The following is a 14,479-nucleotide window of genomic DNA, read 5'->3' on the forward strand; positions in this document are numbered from 1 at the left end:
AACGATATGCCAGGTAGCAAACAGATTACACACCATGGCCCTGTCTCTTGAATCGACATCTAGCCTAAGAGCAGACACTGTTCTTTCTGCCAGAGAACACCCAGGCCTGTCTACGCCACACAGGCTGGTGACCGCCAGGCCTCCAGCAGGCTTTCGTTCATTCAGACTTCCCCAAACCCGGACTCGAGAGCTCCGTATTGTCAGAGGGGCATTTTGATTGGTGCCAGTATTGGGCTTTACGCTCTGTATTTGCTGGTCCGGAGAAGGCAGGGAAAAATAACCCAGATGTGGCGGTACGGCTGGGAGTCCTGTGTCCATAGGGAAGGTCCATTCATTGATGATGTTGTGCCTGAACTGTAGAAGCAGTGTGACTTCCTTGTGACTATATGTGACAGGGAGCCACAACATTCTGATGCTTGTCCTTGGTGGTCTCTTTTCCCCTTTACACAGTAAGAACAAGTTCGAGGACATTCTGAGCTTATTTATGTGTTACAAGAAACTCTCTGACATCCTTAATGAAAAAGCTGGGAAAGGCAAAACCAAAACAGCCAGCAAAACCAATGATAGTTTTTTGTCCCTGAAGTTTGTGTCTGATCTGCTCACCGCTCTCTTTAGGTAAGGCCCTAACAGCGCTGAAAGGCACAGTGAAGGCACACCAGCAGACCTGGGTGGGCATTATTACCGGGTTGGGGCTCATAATTCTTGCTGTACATACGTGTTTCTGAGTTTTGTGGGGGCCACTCTAGCAATGAAATCGAGCCCAAGGAAGGGGTTATGGGAACCTTTGATTTACAGCCAGTCGGTTAGAAGTACAGACAACAACCTGGACTTACCATTAGCCTTCTGAGTTGGGCGTCATTGGAACTTCCTGTCTGCAGCTGGGCGGGCTTCCAGAACCTCTGGGACAGAACTGAGGTGCTGCCTGGCCTTGTGGCTGGTGCCTGAAGTGGAGGACGGGGGGAGTCTGGTGGGACTGACCCTGAACCTGTGGGATCTTTGCTCTCTGCGGATACGCAGTATCAGGAGGGAGCTGACCACTTGGACAGCCTGCTGGTGTCTTTGAGAGTTGCCTGGTGGTGGGGGTAGAAGTCACCCCCCCACACACACACACAGGGGAGGCAGTCTGGGAAGTTAATTTAGGCGGCTGTGGCACTGGCCCAGGCCTGGGGTCCAGCCTACGGAGGCTGCTGGACGCTGTGGCTCTGAGCAGTTGCTAGAGAGCTAGTTCCAGGTCCCGGGAGCAGTCGGGGAACTTCTCTCTCTCCCCCTCTCCCTCCCTCTCCCTAGGGACAGTGCCCAAAGCCATGAGGAGAGCCTGTCTGTGCTCAGGTCTAGCAACGAGTTCATGCGCTATGCGGTCGGCGTGGCCCTGTGCAAGGCACAGCAGTTCAAGGAGACAGGGCACGTGAGTGGCCCCGACGGCCAGAACACAGACAAGGTCTTTCAGAACCTCTGCAACATAACTCGGTAAGGCGCGCTCAGCCTCCAGAGCCTGCCCCTTGGGCTCTGGGCTCCACAGGAGGAGGAGTGCTCAGGGTGACGGGCCGAGTCTGAGGTCAGAGCACAGAGGGCTCACGCTCCCAGTCTCGGTCTTACGCATGAGATCCCTGTGTTCATGGTGGGGTTGGCAGGGTCAGTGCGGCAGGACAGACAGCTCAGAAGTAACACAGGTACGGTTACCTGATCTGACACGGGTGCCCAGGTGATTTAATGGAGAAAGAAAGGTCTTCTCTGCAAACGATTTTGGAACAAGTGGGTAACCATATGCAAAACCCCCCCCCAAGCTTTTATCCATTCCTCCAGTCATGTGCAAAAGATTAACTTGAAATGGATCAGAGACATAAATGTAAAGCAGAGAAAAATCCTTTTGATCTTGTTTTAGGTGAAGATTTCTTAGGTGTAACACCAGGAGCACAATTTTTTTTTTTTTAATTAACTCTGCTCTTTGAAAAACACTCAGGGAAATTACAAGACAAGCCCCAGATTAGGAGAAAGTATTTGTAGATCACCTCTGGTGAAGGGGTGGCAAGCAGAGCACAGAAGAACTCTCAAACTTGTTAATTTGAAAACAAAAATAAAAGCCAAATTAAAAATGGGTAAAATGTTGAACACTTTACCAAGGAAGGCGTATAGATGGCAGTCACAGAAGGACAGAATAGGACGCATATAATCCTCCAGTACGGAAATGCAGATTAAAGCCCAGTGAGAAAGTTACTGAGTGTCTGTCAGAATGCCTGGAAGTAAGGAGGCCAACCAGACACACGAGCTGTCCTGGGTGGGGGGGGATTGGATCGTTAGCACTGTTGCCGGGACTGGGATGGCACAGCCACTCCGGAAGACAGCAGGGCAGCTTCCTGAGAAGTGGGGCAGCCCTGCCACGTGACCTACGCGTGCGCTCCTCCGCGTTCACCCGGAGGAAATGAGAGTGGCCGATCCGTGTTGGGGGCTTGCCTGCAGCAGCTCTACCTGCAGTGGCAAAACACAGGAGCAGCCCACATGTCCACCAGCAGGCGGGTGGACACCCTGGTGGGAGGACAGGCAGCTGGGGGTGCCGCTGGGTGACATGGGATGAGCAGCAGCGCAGGCAAATCTCGGAAGCGTACATTAAGCAGCAAAGCCTGGTTCAAGGCTGCGCACTCCAAATGGTGCCATTTCACGTGATGCTTTGTCAGGGGTGAAACCGTGGTCGCTTGGGAAACCAGGGGGAGAGAGCTGACCACAGAGGAGTGTAGGGGAGCTTTCAGGGTGATGGCAGTATCTTGAGTGTGGGATGACTGCACACTTTGTAAGCTCGTTAAATTTCCTGCAGCTGTACATCCATCTACGCGGTGTGGATTTTACTGTACAGAAGTTGCACCTCAGGGAGGCTGATTTAACAATGAAACCCCCTTTGCCCTGTCCAGGGTCTTGCTCTGGAGGTACACGTCCATCCCAACCTCCGTGGAAGAGTCGGGGCGGAAGGAGAAAGGGAAGAGCATCTCGCTGCTGTGCCTGGAGGGTCTGCAGAGGATCCTGAGCGCCGTGCAGCAGTTCCTCCAGCCCCGGGTGCCCCAGTTCCTCGGCGCGCTGGGTGGGCCTCTCAGTCTCTCCTTCTTAACCAGACCTTTTGGTTCCACTTACCGACCTATCGGAGGCCGTGTGTTGCTGGCGGGTGGCCGTGGGTTCAGAGTCCGCACTCACTGGACCCCACCTAACCACTAATAGGGACTGGAAAATGGAACACGGTGAAAATGAAGAAATTGCAGAATTTCTCTCCTGAACACATTTAAATCTGTTTCAGGACTTTAGGCTTTCTAAAATTTTAGCTATTAAAGTGCTGAAAAAGCATAAGAAGTATGTTGCAGAGAAAATAAGTTTTTTTCCCTCCCTAGAAGTCCCGGATAACGAGGGAGAGGAGGCGAAGGTCAGCGTCACCCAGCGAGCAGCGTTCCAGATCCGGCAGTTCCAGGTGAGCGGCCTTGGGCAGCTGCTGGCCTGGCCCACGGGCCTGGCAGAGGGACTGTCCACGGGACCAGCTGGTGAGAGCAGCCAACAGTGAACTAGTAGGACAAGAGTTCTCTCTGAGTCATCATCCAAGCACGAGGCCATAGGTCTTACAATGGAAGGTTCCGCGTTTAGGAGGAGGCTGGGCCGGTGGGTGTCAAGCGGGCCCACCCTGCTGCAGTCAGTGCCTCAGAGGATCACTGTTGGGGCTCGCAGAGACAGCCGGAGCCGGTGAAGGGGTGGGGTTTGTCAGATTTGCATAAGGACTGGACAGTGAAGCCTGTTAGTTTCTAACCATTAGAGGAGTGGCCACAATACCAGGGTCTTTTTAAAGTTCCTGTGGTGCCCCAGGGACTGGACTGTTCAGGTGCCGGGGATTATACCTCGGAGGGAGAGACGCAAAAACCCCACCCTGGTAGCGCTCCCGTGGTGGTAGGGAAGAGATGCACTGGGTGCAGAATATTTCGGGCGGTGAGAGAGGAAGAGTGGGGGAGGCGAACAGGGAGGGGAGAAGGGAGTGCCCGGGTGGGGGTGCTTCTAAGTCCCGGGTCAGTGGATGGGCTTTGGGGAGCTGTGAACCACCCAGAACTGGGTGCGCAGTCATTCCTGATTTATGTGGTCGGGGGTGGAGGAGTCCATCCGTAGTTTTTAAGGAAACACTCACATTGATGGTCAAAAACAGGGCAGGAAACTAGCTGTTGATGGAGTTTATTTTCAGATCTTGTCTTCTTGGAATTTTGGTAGTTTTGAATGCTTTTTGTCCCAGCCTTAGGAATCCCTGGCTAGATGTTTCTTCTCCCTGGTGCGAGCTTGGCGCTAACATATCTCTGTGTGCTTTCCTTCCTCAGAGGTCCTTGTTGAATTTACTCAGCAGCCAAGAGGAAAACTTCAACAGCAGAGAAGCCTTCCTCCTCGTCAGCGTGCTCTCCAGCCTGTCCAGGCTGCTGGAGCCCACCTCCCCTCAGGTGCGCGCACCATGCATTGGGGCCCGCGCCACCCCCTTCGAGGGCGAGGGGTACCGTATCTGGAAAGAACGTGTCTGAATATCCTTCTGAAGTCTAGCCTATTTTAACTGTCATTTTTAACCACGCTCCTGAGTTAACGTAAGGTCTGGGAGGTGTACCCTTTCCTGCAGGGCGTGTCTGCCGTGACGGAAGTACACGCAGCCGACAGGGCAAGGGTGCGGCTGCTATTCGGCTGCTGTCCAGGGCCCACAGGAAGCTGTGTAGCAAAAAATCTTCAATTCGGCTCTTCACCCTTCTCAACCTGTGTTTTCACTCAGCCTCGGTGTTTCCTCTTTTTTAAGTTGAAAATATGTTAATTACTGAGAAAGTAGCTGACTTTCAGCAGTTGCCTTTCTCAGCAAGGTTAGCCGGTGCTGGTTTTGGGACAAATTCAACAGGCTCATTAAGTCAGGGAGTGTGGCGATGACCCCAAAGCAGAGCAGCCCTGCCGAGATGTGTTGTGTGGGTGTGGGGTGCACGAGAGCACTCACACACACAAGAGGAGGAGGAGGGCCGCGTTCTGTGGCTCTGCTGCACCTGGCTGTGATTTCCCAACAGCATGACAGAAAATCCTTGAGTGCCTGGGGTCCGTGCTTCTCCCACGTCACTTCCTGACCTGTGAGGGAGACACCCTGGAGCCCTGGGTGTGGGCGCCAGATGGGCCCCTGCTTCAGGAGGGCAGGTCTTTAAGAGACGGAAGCCGGGGTGTCGGGGGTGTGGGAGCTGCAGAGCGGGCCTGATTGTCCTGCCTCAGTTCAGGCAGCCCAGGGAAGCGTCTTGCTGGCTGCGTGCTTCATCCTGGAGCCGGAGAGCTCATCCCCGCTTTCCTCTCAGCTCCGTTCTGTCACCCTGCTCTTGCTGCAGAGCACAGAGGACTGGGAAAGAAATGCAGTGATGGAGAATTAGGCAGGGGGCGTTTGAGGTTGAAAATTAATGGATTTGCAAAGGCTAATATATACAGGAAAAGTTATTTTAAAGTTCATCACTCCCCAGCCCCAGTCATTTCAGGTAGTCTGTCTTTTTTAGATACAATTTTGAACAGGTCATGAAGTCCTAGGATTTAAAAAACAGAGATTATAAAAGTATTTATAGTACATGGTCTCCTTCCTATCCTATCCCTGTTGCCCACCTGTTCAGCTCCTTCTGTCCCCCAAATAAGTAAATACTTTTCGAAAGATGACGGACGTATCCTTCCAGAGTTTCTGTAGTCCTGCAGAAGCAAATACGAATATAGATTCTTTTTCCCATCCCTACCCTTCTTCACACAGAAGAGTGTTCTGCCTCCTCCTGGGGACATTTCACACTCTGCCTGTAGACCTTTCAATATCGGTTCACAGAGAGCTCTCAGAATTAGGCTCTGGATTGACTGCCCGGAGAGCCTAAAAGTGAATCCTTGCAGCTGTCTGCACTGCAGGGTACCCGCATCTCAGGGCCTGTGGGGCTGAAGGCCTGCAGAAGGTGCTGCTGGAGCAGACAGCTCCGGGGCCACGCGGGCTCCTCCTCTACCCAAGAAAACTGGGTTTTTGCTTCTTTTTCTTTTTTTCCTCCCACTCCCTCCTAACTGCCTCTAGCCTCTAGGCTCCTGAACGCCAATTCTACTATCTCTACAGCCAGGAACTTCTCTCCACTGACCTAATACCCTTAAAGATGCCCTCAAACCTGGCGGGGGGGCAGGGGGGAATGGGAAGGAACTAAGGAACTACAGCCCGAGATCCAGCTCCAGACGTGGTTGGAGGAGCGGGAGAAGCGCGGGGGTGAGCGCGGGCCTGACCACGGAGGTTGGGCCCTTCCTGAGGGTGCAGGCCTGCGGGCCGCATGACACACTGCAGTGCAAGGAGAGCGCAGGTGACACTCGTGCCTGCAGGCTGAGTGCTGTCCCCAGCACGTGCGTGTTGGAGCCAGGCACGCGTGTTGGAGATGGTTGGCATTGGAAGGGTCCAGGGCTGTTCAGGGCCTGCCTCTGGGCAGGTTTTGTTAACATCCAAATGGTCTCCAGTTTGTGCAGATGTTATCCTGGACGTCCAAGATTTGCAAGGAAAACAGCCAGGGTGAGTCTCCTACCATGTTTCCCTTTCTGGCTTTACTTAAAGTCATCATCACCAAACAGCATGCACTCATTCAGCAGAGTAGCCAGAATGAGACTGCCACACAGCACTAACGCCAAGAGCGGGGACAGTGTGGGGCAGCTAGAGCATTGCTCATAGCTGGCGGGGTTGAGAGCTGGAGTGTCACTCGGGGATACCGCCTGCCACTAACCGCCACACTCGGGAGTGTGCCCGTGGCCAGCCGTTCCCGCTGCAGCACCACCTCAGTGTGCAGACAAGCCCAGTAGTCATCAGCAGTGGGTGCACAGGGGGTTGTGGTCCAAACCACACAAAGCTAGATGTGAGGTCAGAGGTCAGGGGAGCCGTTTTCTCAGTGTGGCAGTAAGGCAGGGAGGTTTTGGGCTGCTGGTTCCACAGTGGTCAGTCAGGGCTGCCTAGTAACGGGGAACATCTCCCTCCTCTGGGCCGTGGAGGGAAGTTCGAGTCAGTAGGCGAGCTGCCTGTGGGGTGTGAGCAGCGCTGGAGTGCTGTGCCTGGCCTGACGAGCTGCAGGCTCTGCCGGGCGTCACCACCCCCGAAGCACTGACCGTGCTACAGCCCGCCTCCAGGTTCTCTCCTTCCCGCCCTAGAGGACGCCTGGTTCTGCAGGGGCCTGATGACTCTGCTCTTCAGCCTGCATGCTTCGCACAAGAGCCCTGTCTCCCTGCTGCGTGACTTGTCCCAAGACATCCATGGGCACCTCGGGGACATAGACGAGGTGCTGTGGCAGGCCTTCCATGCAGCGCCCTGACTGGGGTGGGGGGCAGGGAGCAGGCCACATCACAGCTCGCCTCTCCTTCCCGCCCCAGGATGTGGAGGTGGAGAGAACAAACCACTTTGCAATGGTGAATTTGAGAACAGCAGCCCCTACCGTTTGTGTGAGTCGTCATCCTGGGCCTCGAGAAGTGGCCTGGGCGTTCTTGCCCTTTCGTTTCGTGGGAGAGTCCCTTACACTGGCATCTGCCCTGAGTCCTGGGAGCCACCGCCGGCGGCCATGGTTATGCTTTGACGCCGGCAGCTGGGTTAGTGAGTCATGGCAGGCATTCTTTCACAGCTGCTGGTTCTGAGTCAGGCTGAGAAAGTTCTAGAAGAAGTGGACTGGCTAATCACCAGGCTTAAGGGACAAGTGAGCCAAGAAACCATATCAGGTAAGATGAGCTCAGGGTGGGGTTCAGGAATTGCAGTGAGAGCAAAGCCACCCAGAACCCCGACTGGGCCCGTGCACTCTGCATGGCCGGTCTTAGGCTCACTCCCCTGCAGACTCCCTAGTTAACTTCCTGGGTGTGGGGTTGATTTCTAAATCTCCTTCACTTTCACTGAGAATAAGGCCAGTTGGGTTTGAATGTAGCGGTTTCTTTTCCCTTCAGAAGAAGCCTCTTCCCAGGCCACCCTTCCAAACCAGCCCATGGAGAAAGCCATTGTCATGCAGCTCGGGACTCTGCTGACCTCCTTCCACGAGCTGGTACAGACCGCCCTGCCTTCGGGCAGCTGCGTGGACGCCTTGTTAAAGGCCCTCTGCAAGATGTACACCACGCTCACGGCCCTCGTCAGATACGTGAGTGTTTGTGGGGGTGCCCAGCTGGGCCGGAGGCCGGGCCAGGCACTGCTTTGGTCTCCACAGGCCAGGAAACAGCACTTCCTGGCTTAGTTTTGAACCTGCCTTTAAAGGCTTTTTTTCCCTTGGCCTGTGTGGGTGAGACTCCTGTGTAAGGATGAATGTCCCTTCCACCGCCTTCCAGGGCTAAATCTAACCTGTAGCTGTAGAATTCTGCTGGATCCCCTTGTACACAAAAAAATTGCAGTATTTCAGCCAGTCTGGGCACTAAAGAGGCGTTTGTTCCTTTTTTCTTGCCTTCACAAGTCAGTTCCCAGGGCGGGGAGGAAGTTTATTTTTTAAAAACACAAGGCATGCTCTGCGTTGAGTTTAAGTTAATGCTGCTTAGTGTCTGTCAACAAAAAACCGTTCCCTTGCACTTGCACGTTTTGGCCCTGTGCAAACAGACACGCAGAGGGTGTTGGCCCACAGTAAACACTGAGGCACAGACGACCCAGAAAGGCCGCAGACCGGCCCCTGGCACCCTGAGCCAGCAGCGCAGCCACCTCTGAGGGCCTGCAGCTCCAGCTGCCCTGTGGGTGCCGACTAGGCTTCTATAGTGGAAATACCGAGCCCTTCTTCTCTTGGCATTTTCTAAAGGAAAAATAGCCAGTCACGTTTTTCCTAGAGGGAGGATTTTTACAGCAGTGAGCTGGACAAATCTGAAACAGAAACCCTTCCTTGCCTGTTGTCAGCGAAGCCCAGGAGCTTTGAGGAGGGAAGAGGAAGCCTGGGGCCTGGGGTTCTCTGTGACGGCCCTCCCCCGTCGGAGCGTGGGGTCACACTCTATTAGCTGTAGTCTCATGGGACACTTTCATAGGACGGGACACTAAACCCAGGGACCTTCTGTTAGTATCTCCAGGTGTGTCGGAGCTCCAGAGGAATTCCAAAAATTATGGAAAAGCTGGTGAGTGGGGAGTGCCTCTGTCAGGAAGGGGGAAGAAGTGTTGTTCTGCAGTCGCGTCAGTCTCCTCGTCCTTCGCTGCAGGTGAAGCTGTCGGGCTCGCATCTGACCCCTCTGTGCTACTCCTTCATCTCGTACGTACAGGTGAGTGATTCAGGATCAGCACCAAGGGAGGCCTTCAAGTATGGGAGGCCTTCTCACGCTCCCAGGGCACTGCTGGGTCACCTGAGCTGGGTGTAGGTAAAGCTGCTCCCTCACTGTAACCTGGAGGTGCCCATTTGAGACGAAGCCAAGGCTTTAGATCTTTGCAGCAAGGGAATCTGTAGTCACACACACAAGGAAAGTTTCATCTAATGTGGTGAGAGGATCGCCTGATGCGCCTGCATTTAGAGGGGGAAGACAGAGCATGCGGGGACGTGCCTGGGTGTATTTCGGGGGCTCCAGGGCCGGGAGGGCGGCAGCACTGTCAGCAGGTGCGGGACTTCAGCTGCCGCGGCCGCTTGAGTCAAATGCACAATGGACTCTTTCGGGATCTGGGGACATTCTGAATGTCATCTGGTCTCAAATACCAGCAGACTCTTGCATTCCCTGAGCCCCCGTTGCTGTTGGCCCTGACCAGGGTTTTTCAGCCTCTGTACGATGGACGGTATGGGCCAGATGATTCCTTGTTCTGGGGCCCGTCCTGTGCGCTTTGGGACTTGGAATAGCATCTCTGCCAACAGCAGCCCCCAGTTGTGACAGCTGGAATGTCCCTACAAATTGTCAGATGTCCTTAAGGTACATCAGCTCAGGGTGAGGACCAGGCAGTCTGTCCCCACAGGCCACTTAGTCACGGCAGTTAGCGTATGGTAGGGCTGTTCCCGAGGAAGAGTCAGAGAACGTCTAGTGATGGACCAAACGCAGCCAGCATTCTAGAGCACTGTCAGGCTGGGCTGGGAGCGGACAGCGCCGCCCGCCTGCTGTCTGCCTCCACCTCATGGGCAGGCACAGCGTCCTGTCAGTCACCTGCCTCTCCCATCCTGTGTGCGAAGGTACCTCCTCCCCTCCCTGGAGTCACTGGCCCAAGTGGCCTGTCACCTGGTTTGGCGGAAGGCTTTCTCCATAGTCCGCTGAGAGGTGACGTTCTCTATCCCCTTGCCTTTGGACCAGTTCTGTGACCTGGGTCGAGAGTGAACCAGCCGTTTGCCGTCTGGACAGGCAGTCTGCAGCCTTTGCTTCTCAAGCCATTACTTCCGGTCCCTCCTTTCACCTCACCCAGATCCCAGCAGGCGTGCTTTCTCACGCTCATAAATTCTCCTGTTTAAGTTTAGTATTGACTCCCCATCTCTAAGTGTTAACTGAGATGCCTGCGAAGGGCCACACTGTACCAAGTGTGGTGTGCCAACTGAGACGGTCCTCAGGAAGAAGGATTCTGGGAGAAATACTTGTGTGTATTTATCATCTTTCAGGTGCCGTAAGCATATTAAAGTCTCTGGCAGGTGTGACAGTAATAAGCATGTTCACTAGTCATTCTCCAACCTGCTCAAGAACTTCTGTCACAAACAGCAGCCCTGTTGGGCAGGCTGGAGCATTTCGCAGTGTAGAGCTTGGGGACACTGCCAGAAGGCCGCTTCCGTTGGGCTGGCCTAGCTAGCGCCCACCAGGCCCTTGTCCTCCCCACGCCTTGTGGCCAGCAGCTGCCCCGTGGGAGTCATGAGAGGTTAGGGGCTCTGCGCCAAGAACAGAGGCAGTTCAGAGGGAGCTAAGTTGTGAACCCAGGTCGTTTGTCTCTAACGGGTCAGCAGCTCTTCTGCCAAGGGCCAGGGAGCAAATATCTTGGGTTCTTTGGGCCATACACTGTGTTGCCACTGCCCAGGCCTGCCGCTTTGGAGTCAGAGCAGCCAGACAGTGCACAAGTGAAAGAGCGGGACTGGTTCCCAGTAAAACTTTGTTTTCTAAAGTAAGCAGTGGGCAGGGTTTAGCCTATGACTGTGGTCTGCCAGCCCCTGCTCTGGAGTCATGTGGTCCTCACTGCCATGGACGACGCTGGGGGGTTTGGGGCTTGTGCTCGAGCATTTTCTTCTGCGAGTTGGCAGGCCCCCCTGGAGTACTCTTCTTTTTCCAAATCACAGAAAAATGGTTTGCGTACTCCCCGCACACGCTTGAGGGGTTTTCCTCTGGTCTCTTAAGACTCTTCTGCCTCATTGGAGTCCTGTACTTTGGTCCCCTTGATCAGTTCTTACCGTTTCCAGGAGCTCTTTATTCTCCAATTGTCTGCCATGTAGCAAGGTGTTCTGTGACCTTTAACCACTCTCCTGAGCATGTAACCAGCTGCACGGCTTATAAGACATCTGGCGATAACCTCTGAGCAGGAAGCCTGCAGGCCCCGGAAACAGCCTCTCCAGCCTCCTGTCTTTATGGAGCCCTTTCAGCCAATTGCCCAAACACTAGTTCCTGCTACCACCTTGGCATCCCCATCCTAACAGGCCTTTGTGCCTCCCCAGCCTGGGGCTGGCCCTGCAGGGGAATGGTTGGCCCTGCCTGCGCCTCCGGGCCAGTTCTGAGAGCAGGACGGTTAGGCTCACAGCAGCACATGACACAAGAGGGTTGTAAGCGGCGCAGATGCTTCCCACCATCTGGCACCTGCTGCAGGGTGGTCTCGTTGCTCAGACTTGGCCCCTTAGGAGTCCCTGCACTCAGCTGTGATCGCCTTCCTAGGAAATGACTGCTGTGCTGCTGAAGCCTTCAGGAATAAGAGAATTCATTTCTGTTTCTCCAGAACAAGAAGAGCAGGAGCCCCAAATGTACAGGAGGAAAGAAAAAGGCCACTTCAGCCGTCGCCATGGCCATGGTAAGCCACTGCCTGTGCTCACGACAGGGTGGCTGCTGCTGAAAGAAGCCGGTCACAGAAATTGCACAGATTAGCGGTTACCTAGAGCAGGGGTTGATGGTAGAGACTGGGGCAGGAGCCTGCTAAAAGGGGTACAGGCTTTATCCGCAGGCATGAAGATGCTCTAAACCTTCTACACTAAAACCACGGAACTGTAACGACACAGGGGCACGTGGTATGGTATGCGAATCATATCTCAACAGCCCCTACCACCACGTGTGTGTGAGGCTGGACAAGTGTGTGTGGCTGCTTCTCAGCTAGTGAGTTTATGGTCAGATGGATATCTTTTTTCCTCTGAACCAAAACGCATATGCTTTGTTTAGGAAGCATCACAAGATCTTGAGCCCTTTCTTTAAAATGGAAATAAATTATAGGATACCGATTGGGAAGGATTCTCTTAGGAAGTTAATGGGCGTAGAAGGTGCTCCCTCAAGTGCGTGTGAGAGCCGCTCTGGGGGCAGGAAAGTGGGGTCCCGGGGACACGGGAAACTCCGGAGTGCACCTCCCAGGGGCGGCCGGCAGCAAGTGCTGAGTGGATTTCAGAAGACCCAGACGCGTGCGTCCGTGCGATCGGTCCGCCTGTGGGTGCTGTCTCACAGAGCTGTAGGATGCCATGCAGACGTGAGAAGTACAAATCCAAATGCTCAGACACAGAACCACCTCCCAGACGGTACTTTTGCAAAGGAAAAAAATGAGAAGTGTCCTCATTTGGGGAGTTTTTAAATATAGAAAAGCATATCTGCACATAGAAATGGCTGGAAGGATCTACAGGCTTTAATTCAACCTGGAGGGAGACAATATAATCTCAGTAGTGAAAACTCAAGTGCAGACTAGGGAGAAGCAGAGCCAATGCAGAGAGAGCTGGGCTCCTTGTGTGATTACCAAGTCAGAGAGGCAACCGGATGTCTGCAGATGGCCTTTCCCCCAGCCAGCCTCCAGGGAACAGCAACGACTTAGGAGTTCCAGTAAACGGAAGGGTCCCGTGCCATCTCTAGCGCATCTAAGTCCTTTGATGAGACTGACGTGCCAAAAGCTCATAGATTGCTGGTGCCTGAAGAAAACTGTTTGACTGGAAGGCAGCTCAGCTTCCCTGCAAGGCCGTGAGCAGTTCTGGACGACTTTAGAGGACAACTTCAGAAGCCCTTGACCCTGAAGTTTAGGTCTTCTCTTCTTTGCCCTATAGGCCAGAGTTCTTCGGGAAACCAAGCCAATCCCAAATCTCATCTTCGCCATTGAACAGTATGAAAAATTTCTCATCTTCCTTTCCAAGAGGTCCAAGGTAAACATTGTTATTTTCTACCGTTTCATTTACCCCGGTTGGGAGGGGAACTGGCACATGAAGCAGCCAGACTGTAGTAAGAAAGAACCACAGCCCTTTCCTGTTCCCAATCTGATGGCCCAAACCAAACATCACGTGGGGAACCGATGGAAAACAGGTCCAGGGGCTGTGTCAGAGGGGCAGTAAGAACCGGGGGCCGGGAGGCAGGAGCCCATGCCCACGCTCACGCCCTGTCCCAGGTGAACCTGATGCAGCACATGAAGCTCAGCACCTCCAGGGACTTCAAGATCAAAGGAAACATCCTGGACATGCTTCTCCGAGAGGAGGAGGACGACGAGGAGGTCAGTGCCTGCTTCCGACTGGGTGCTGCAGGCCCGCCCCCCTCCCAGCGGGTTGCCAGTAGCCAGTCTGGGAGCAGCCGGAGATTGAGCCAAAAGGGTCAGGCAAACAAAACTAGACACTCTTCGATGAGAGGGTTTGTGAATGCTGAGCCACACCGGGGTGCCCAAACGAGCATCCGTCTCGGGTACACAGCTCTGGAAACAAGGTCTCAGTGTAGGTGAGCCGCTGCAGAACGGCCAACTGCCCCAGCCTTCCGGCCCAGCACCCAGTTTGCTTCCTCCCCTCCTTTCCCCGGGGTGCGTCCCTCCTGCTGGTCTCACCAGGTAGACTGCAGGCCCCAAGCCTGTGGCCTCTGAAGCAGAGCCCAGTGTTACGTAAAGCACCCTCATCTCTGGCTTCTGAAAAATTCTGCACCTCCATTGTTAAGACTTCAGGCCCCAGCCCCTCCCTTTACCTACTTGCCACTGGAGCACTCCCTACCGTGTTGATGCTCCTCTGTCATCCTGTCCCATGAATCTCCCTGGGTCAAGGAAAGGCATCCACTCCCTTACTGTACTCAGAATCCCCCCGCTTCTTCAGAGTGAGTGAGTGGGGCCCCCCACAAACCTTCAGGGGCAGGGAGTGGGGAGGGGAGAGAATGCAAGTACACAGGCTCCCGTGAGAGAAGGCTCCGTTTATTCCCAGTGCGTCTGAGCAGTAGACGGCACTACAGCACGGCTCTTCCCCTTGTAGGACGCGGCACCAGAGCACGGGGGGCAGAGCAAAGAGCCAGCCAAGAAGAGAAGGAAGAAATGAAATGCCTGAGTTAATGTGAACTTTAGGGCTTCTGCTTTCTCCACACCCAACAAGTGACACCACCCCTCGTCCCCACGACTGCATGGAGGTTGGCATCTTGGTCCGGAACCCACTGAAATCAGCTG

General features: G+C 54.2%; 1 protein-coding gene across 2 annotated transcripts in view; it reads left to right on the top strand.

Annotated features, from left to right (window-relative positions):
- Positions 1–14,452, top strand: part of FANCI (FA complementation group I) — a 33,614-nt gene extending 19,162 nt beyond the window's left edge. For both annotated transcript variants that reach the window (XM_053912775.2, XM_024561781.4), the window contains exons 23-38: positions 451–615; positions 1,288–1,467; positions 2,904–3,070; positions 3,372–3,448; positions 4,332–4,448; positions 6,484–6,535; positions 7,162–7,289; positions 7,381–7,449; positions 7,626–7,719; positions 7,939–8,126; positions 9,019–9,072; positions 9,154–9,213; positions 11,828–11,899; positions 13,122–13,217; positions 13,457–13,558; positions 14,292–14,452. In XM_053912775.2, the coding sequence (XP_053768750.1) occupies positions 451–615; positions 1,288–1,467; positions 2,904–3,070; positions 3,372–3,448; positions 4,332–4,448; positions 6,484–6,535; positions 7,162–7,289; positions 7,381–7,449; positions 7,626–7,719; positions 7,939–8,126; positions 9,019–9,072; positions 9,154–9,213; positions 11,828–11,899; positions 13,122–13,217; positions 13,457–13,558; positions 14,292–14,354 (1,684 nt within the window). In that variant the 3' untranslated portion in view covers positions 14,355–14,452. The remainder of the gene's footprint in view (positions 1–450; positions 616–1,287; positions 1,468–2,903; positions 3,071–3,371; positions 3,449–4,331; positions 4,449–6,483; positions 6,536–7,161; positions 7,290–7,380; positions 7,450–7,625; positions 7,720–7,938; positions 8,127–9,018; positions 9,073–9,153; positions 9,214–11,827; positions 11,900–13,121; positions 13,218–13,456; positions 13,559–14,291) is intronic.
- The last annotated feature ends 27 nt before the right edge of the window (positions 14,453–14,479 follow it).

Source organism: Desmodus rotundus, chromosome 10, assembly GCF_022682495.2.
Source record: "Desmodus rotundus isolate HL8 chromosome 10, HLdesRot8A.1, whole genome shotgun sequence".
In the NCBI taxonomy this organism is placed as follows: domain Eukaryota; kingdom Metazoa; phylum Chordata; class Mammalia; order Chiroptera; family Phyllostomidae; genus Desmodus; species Desmodus rotundus.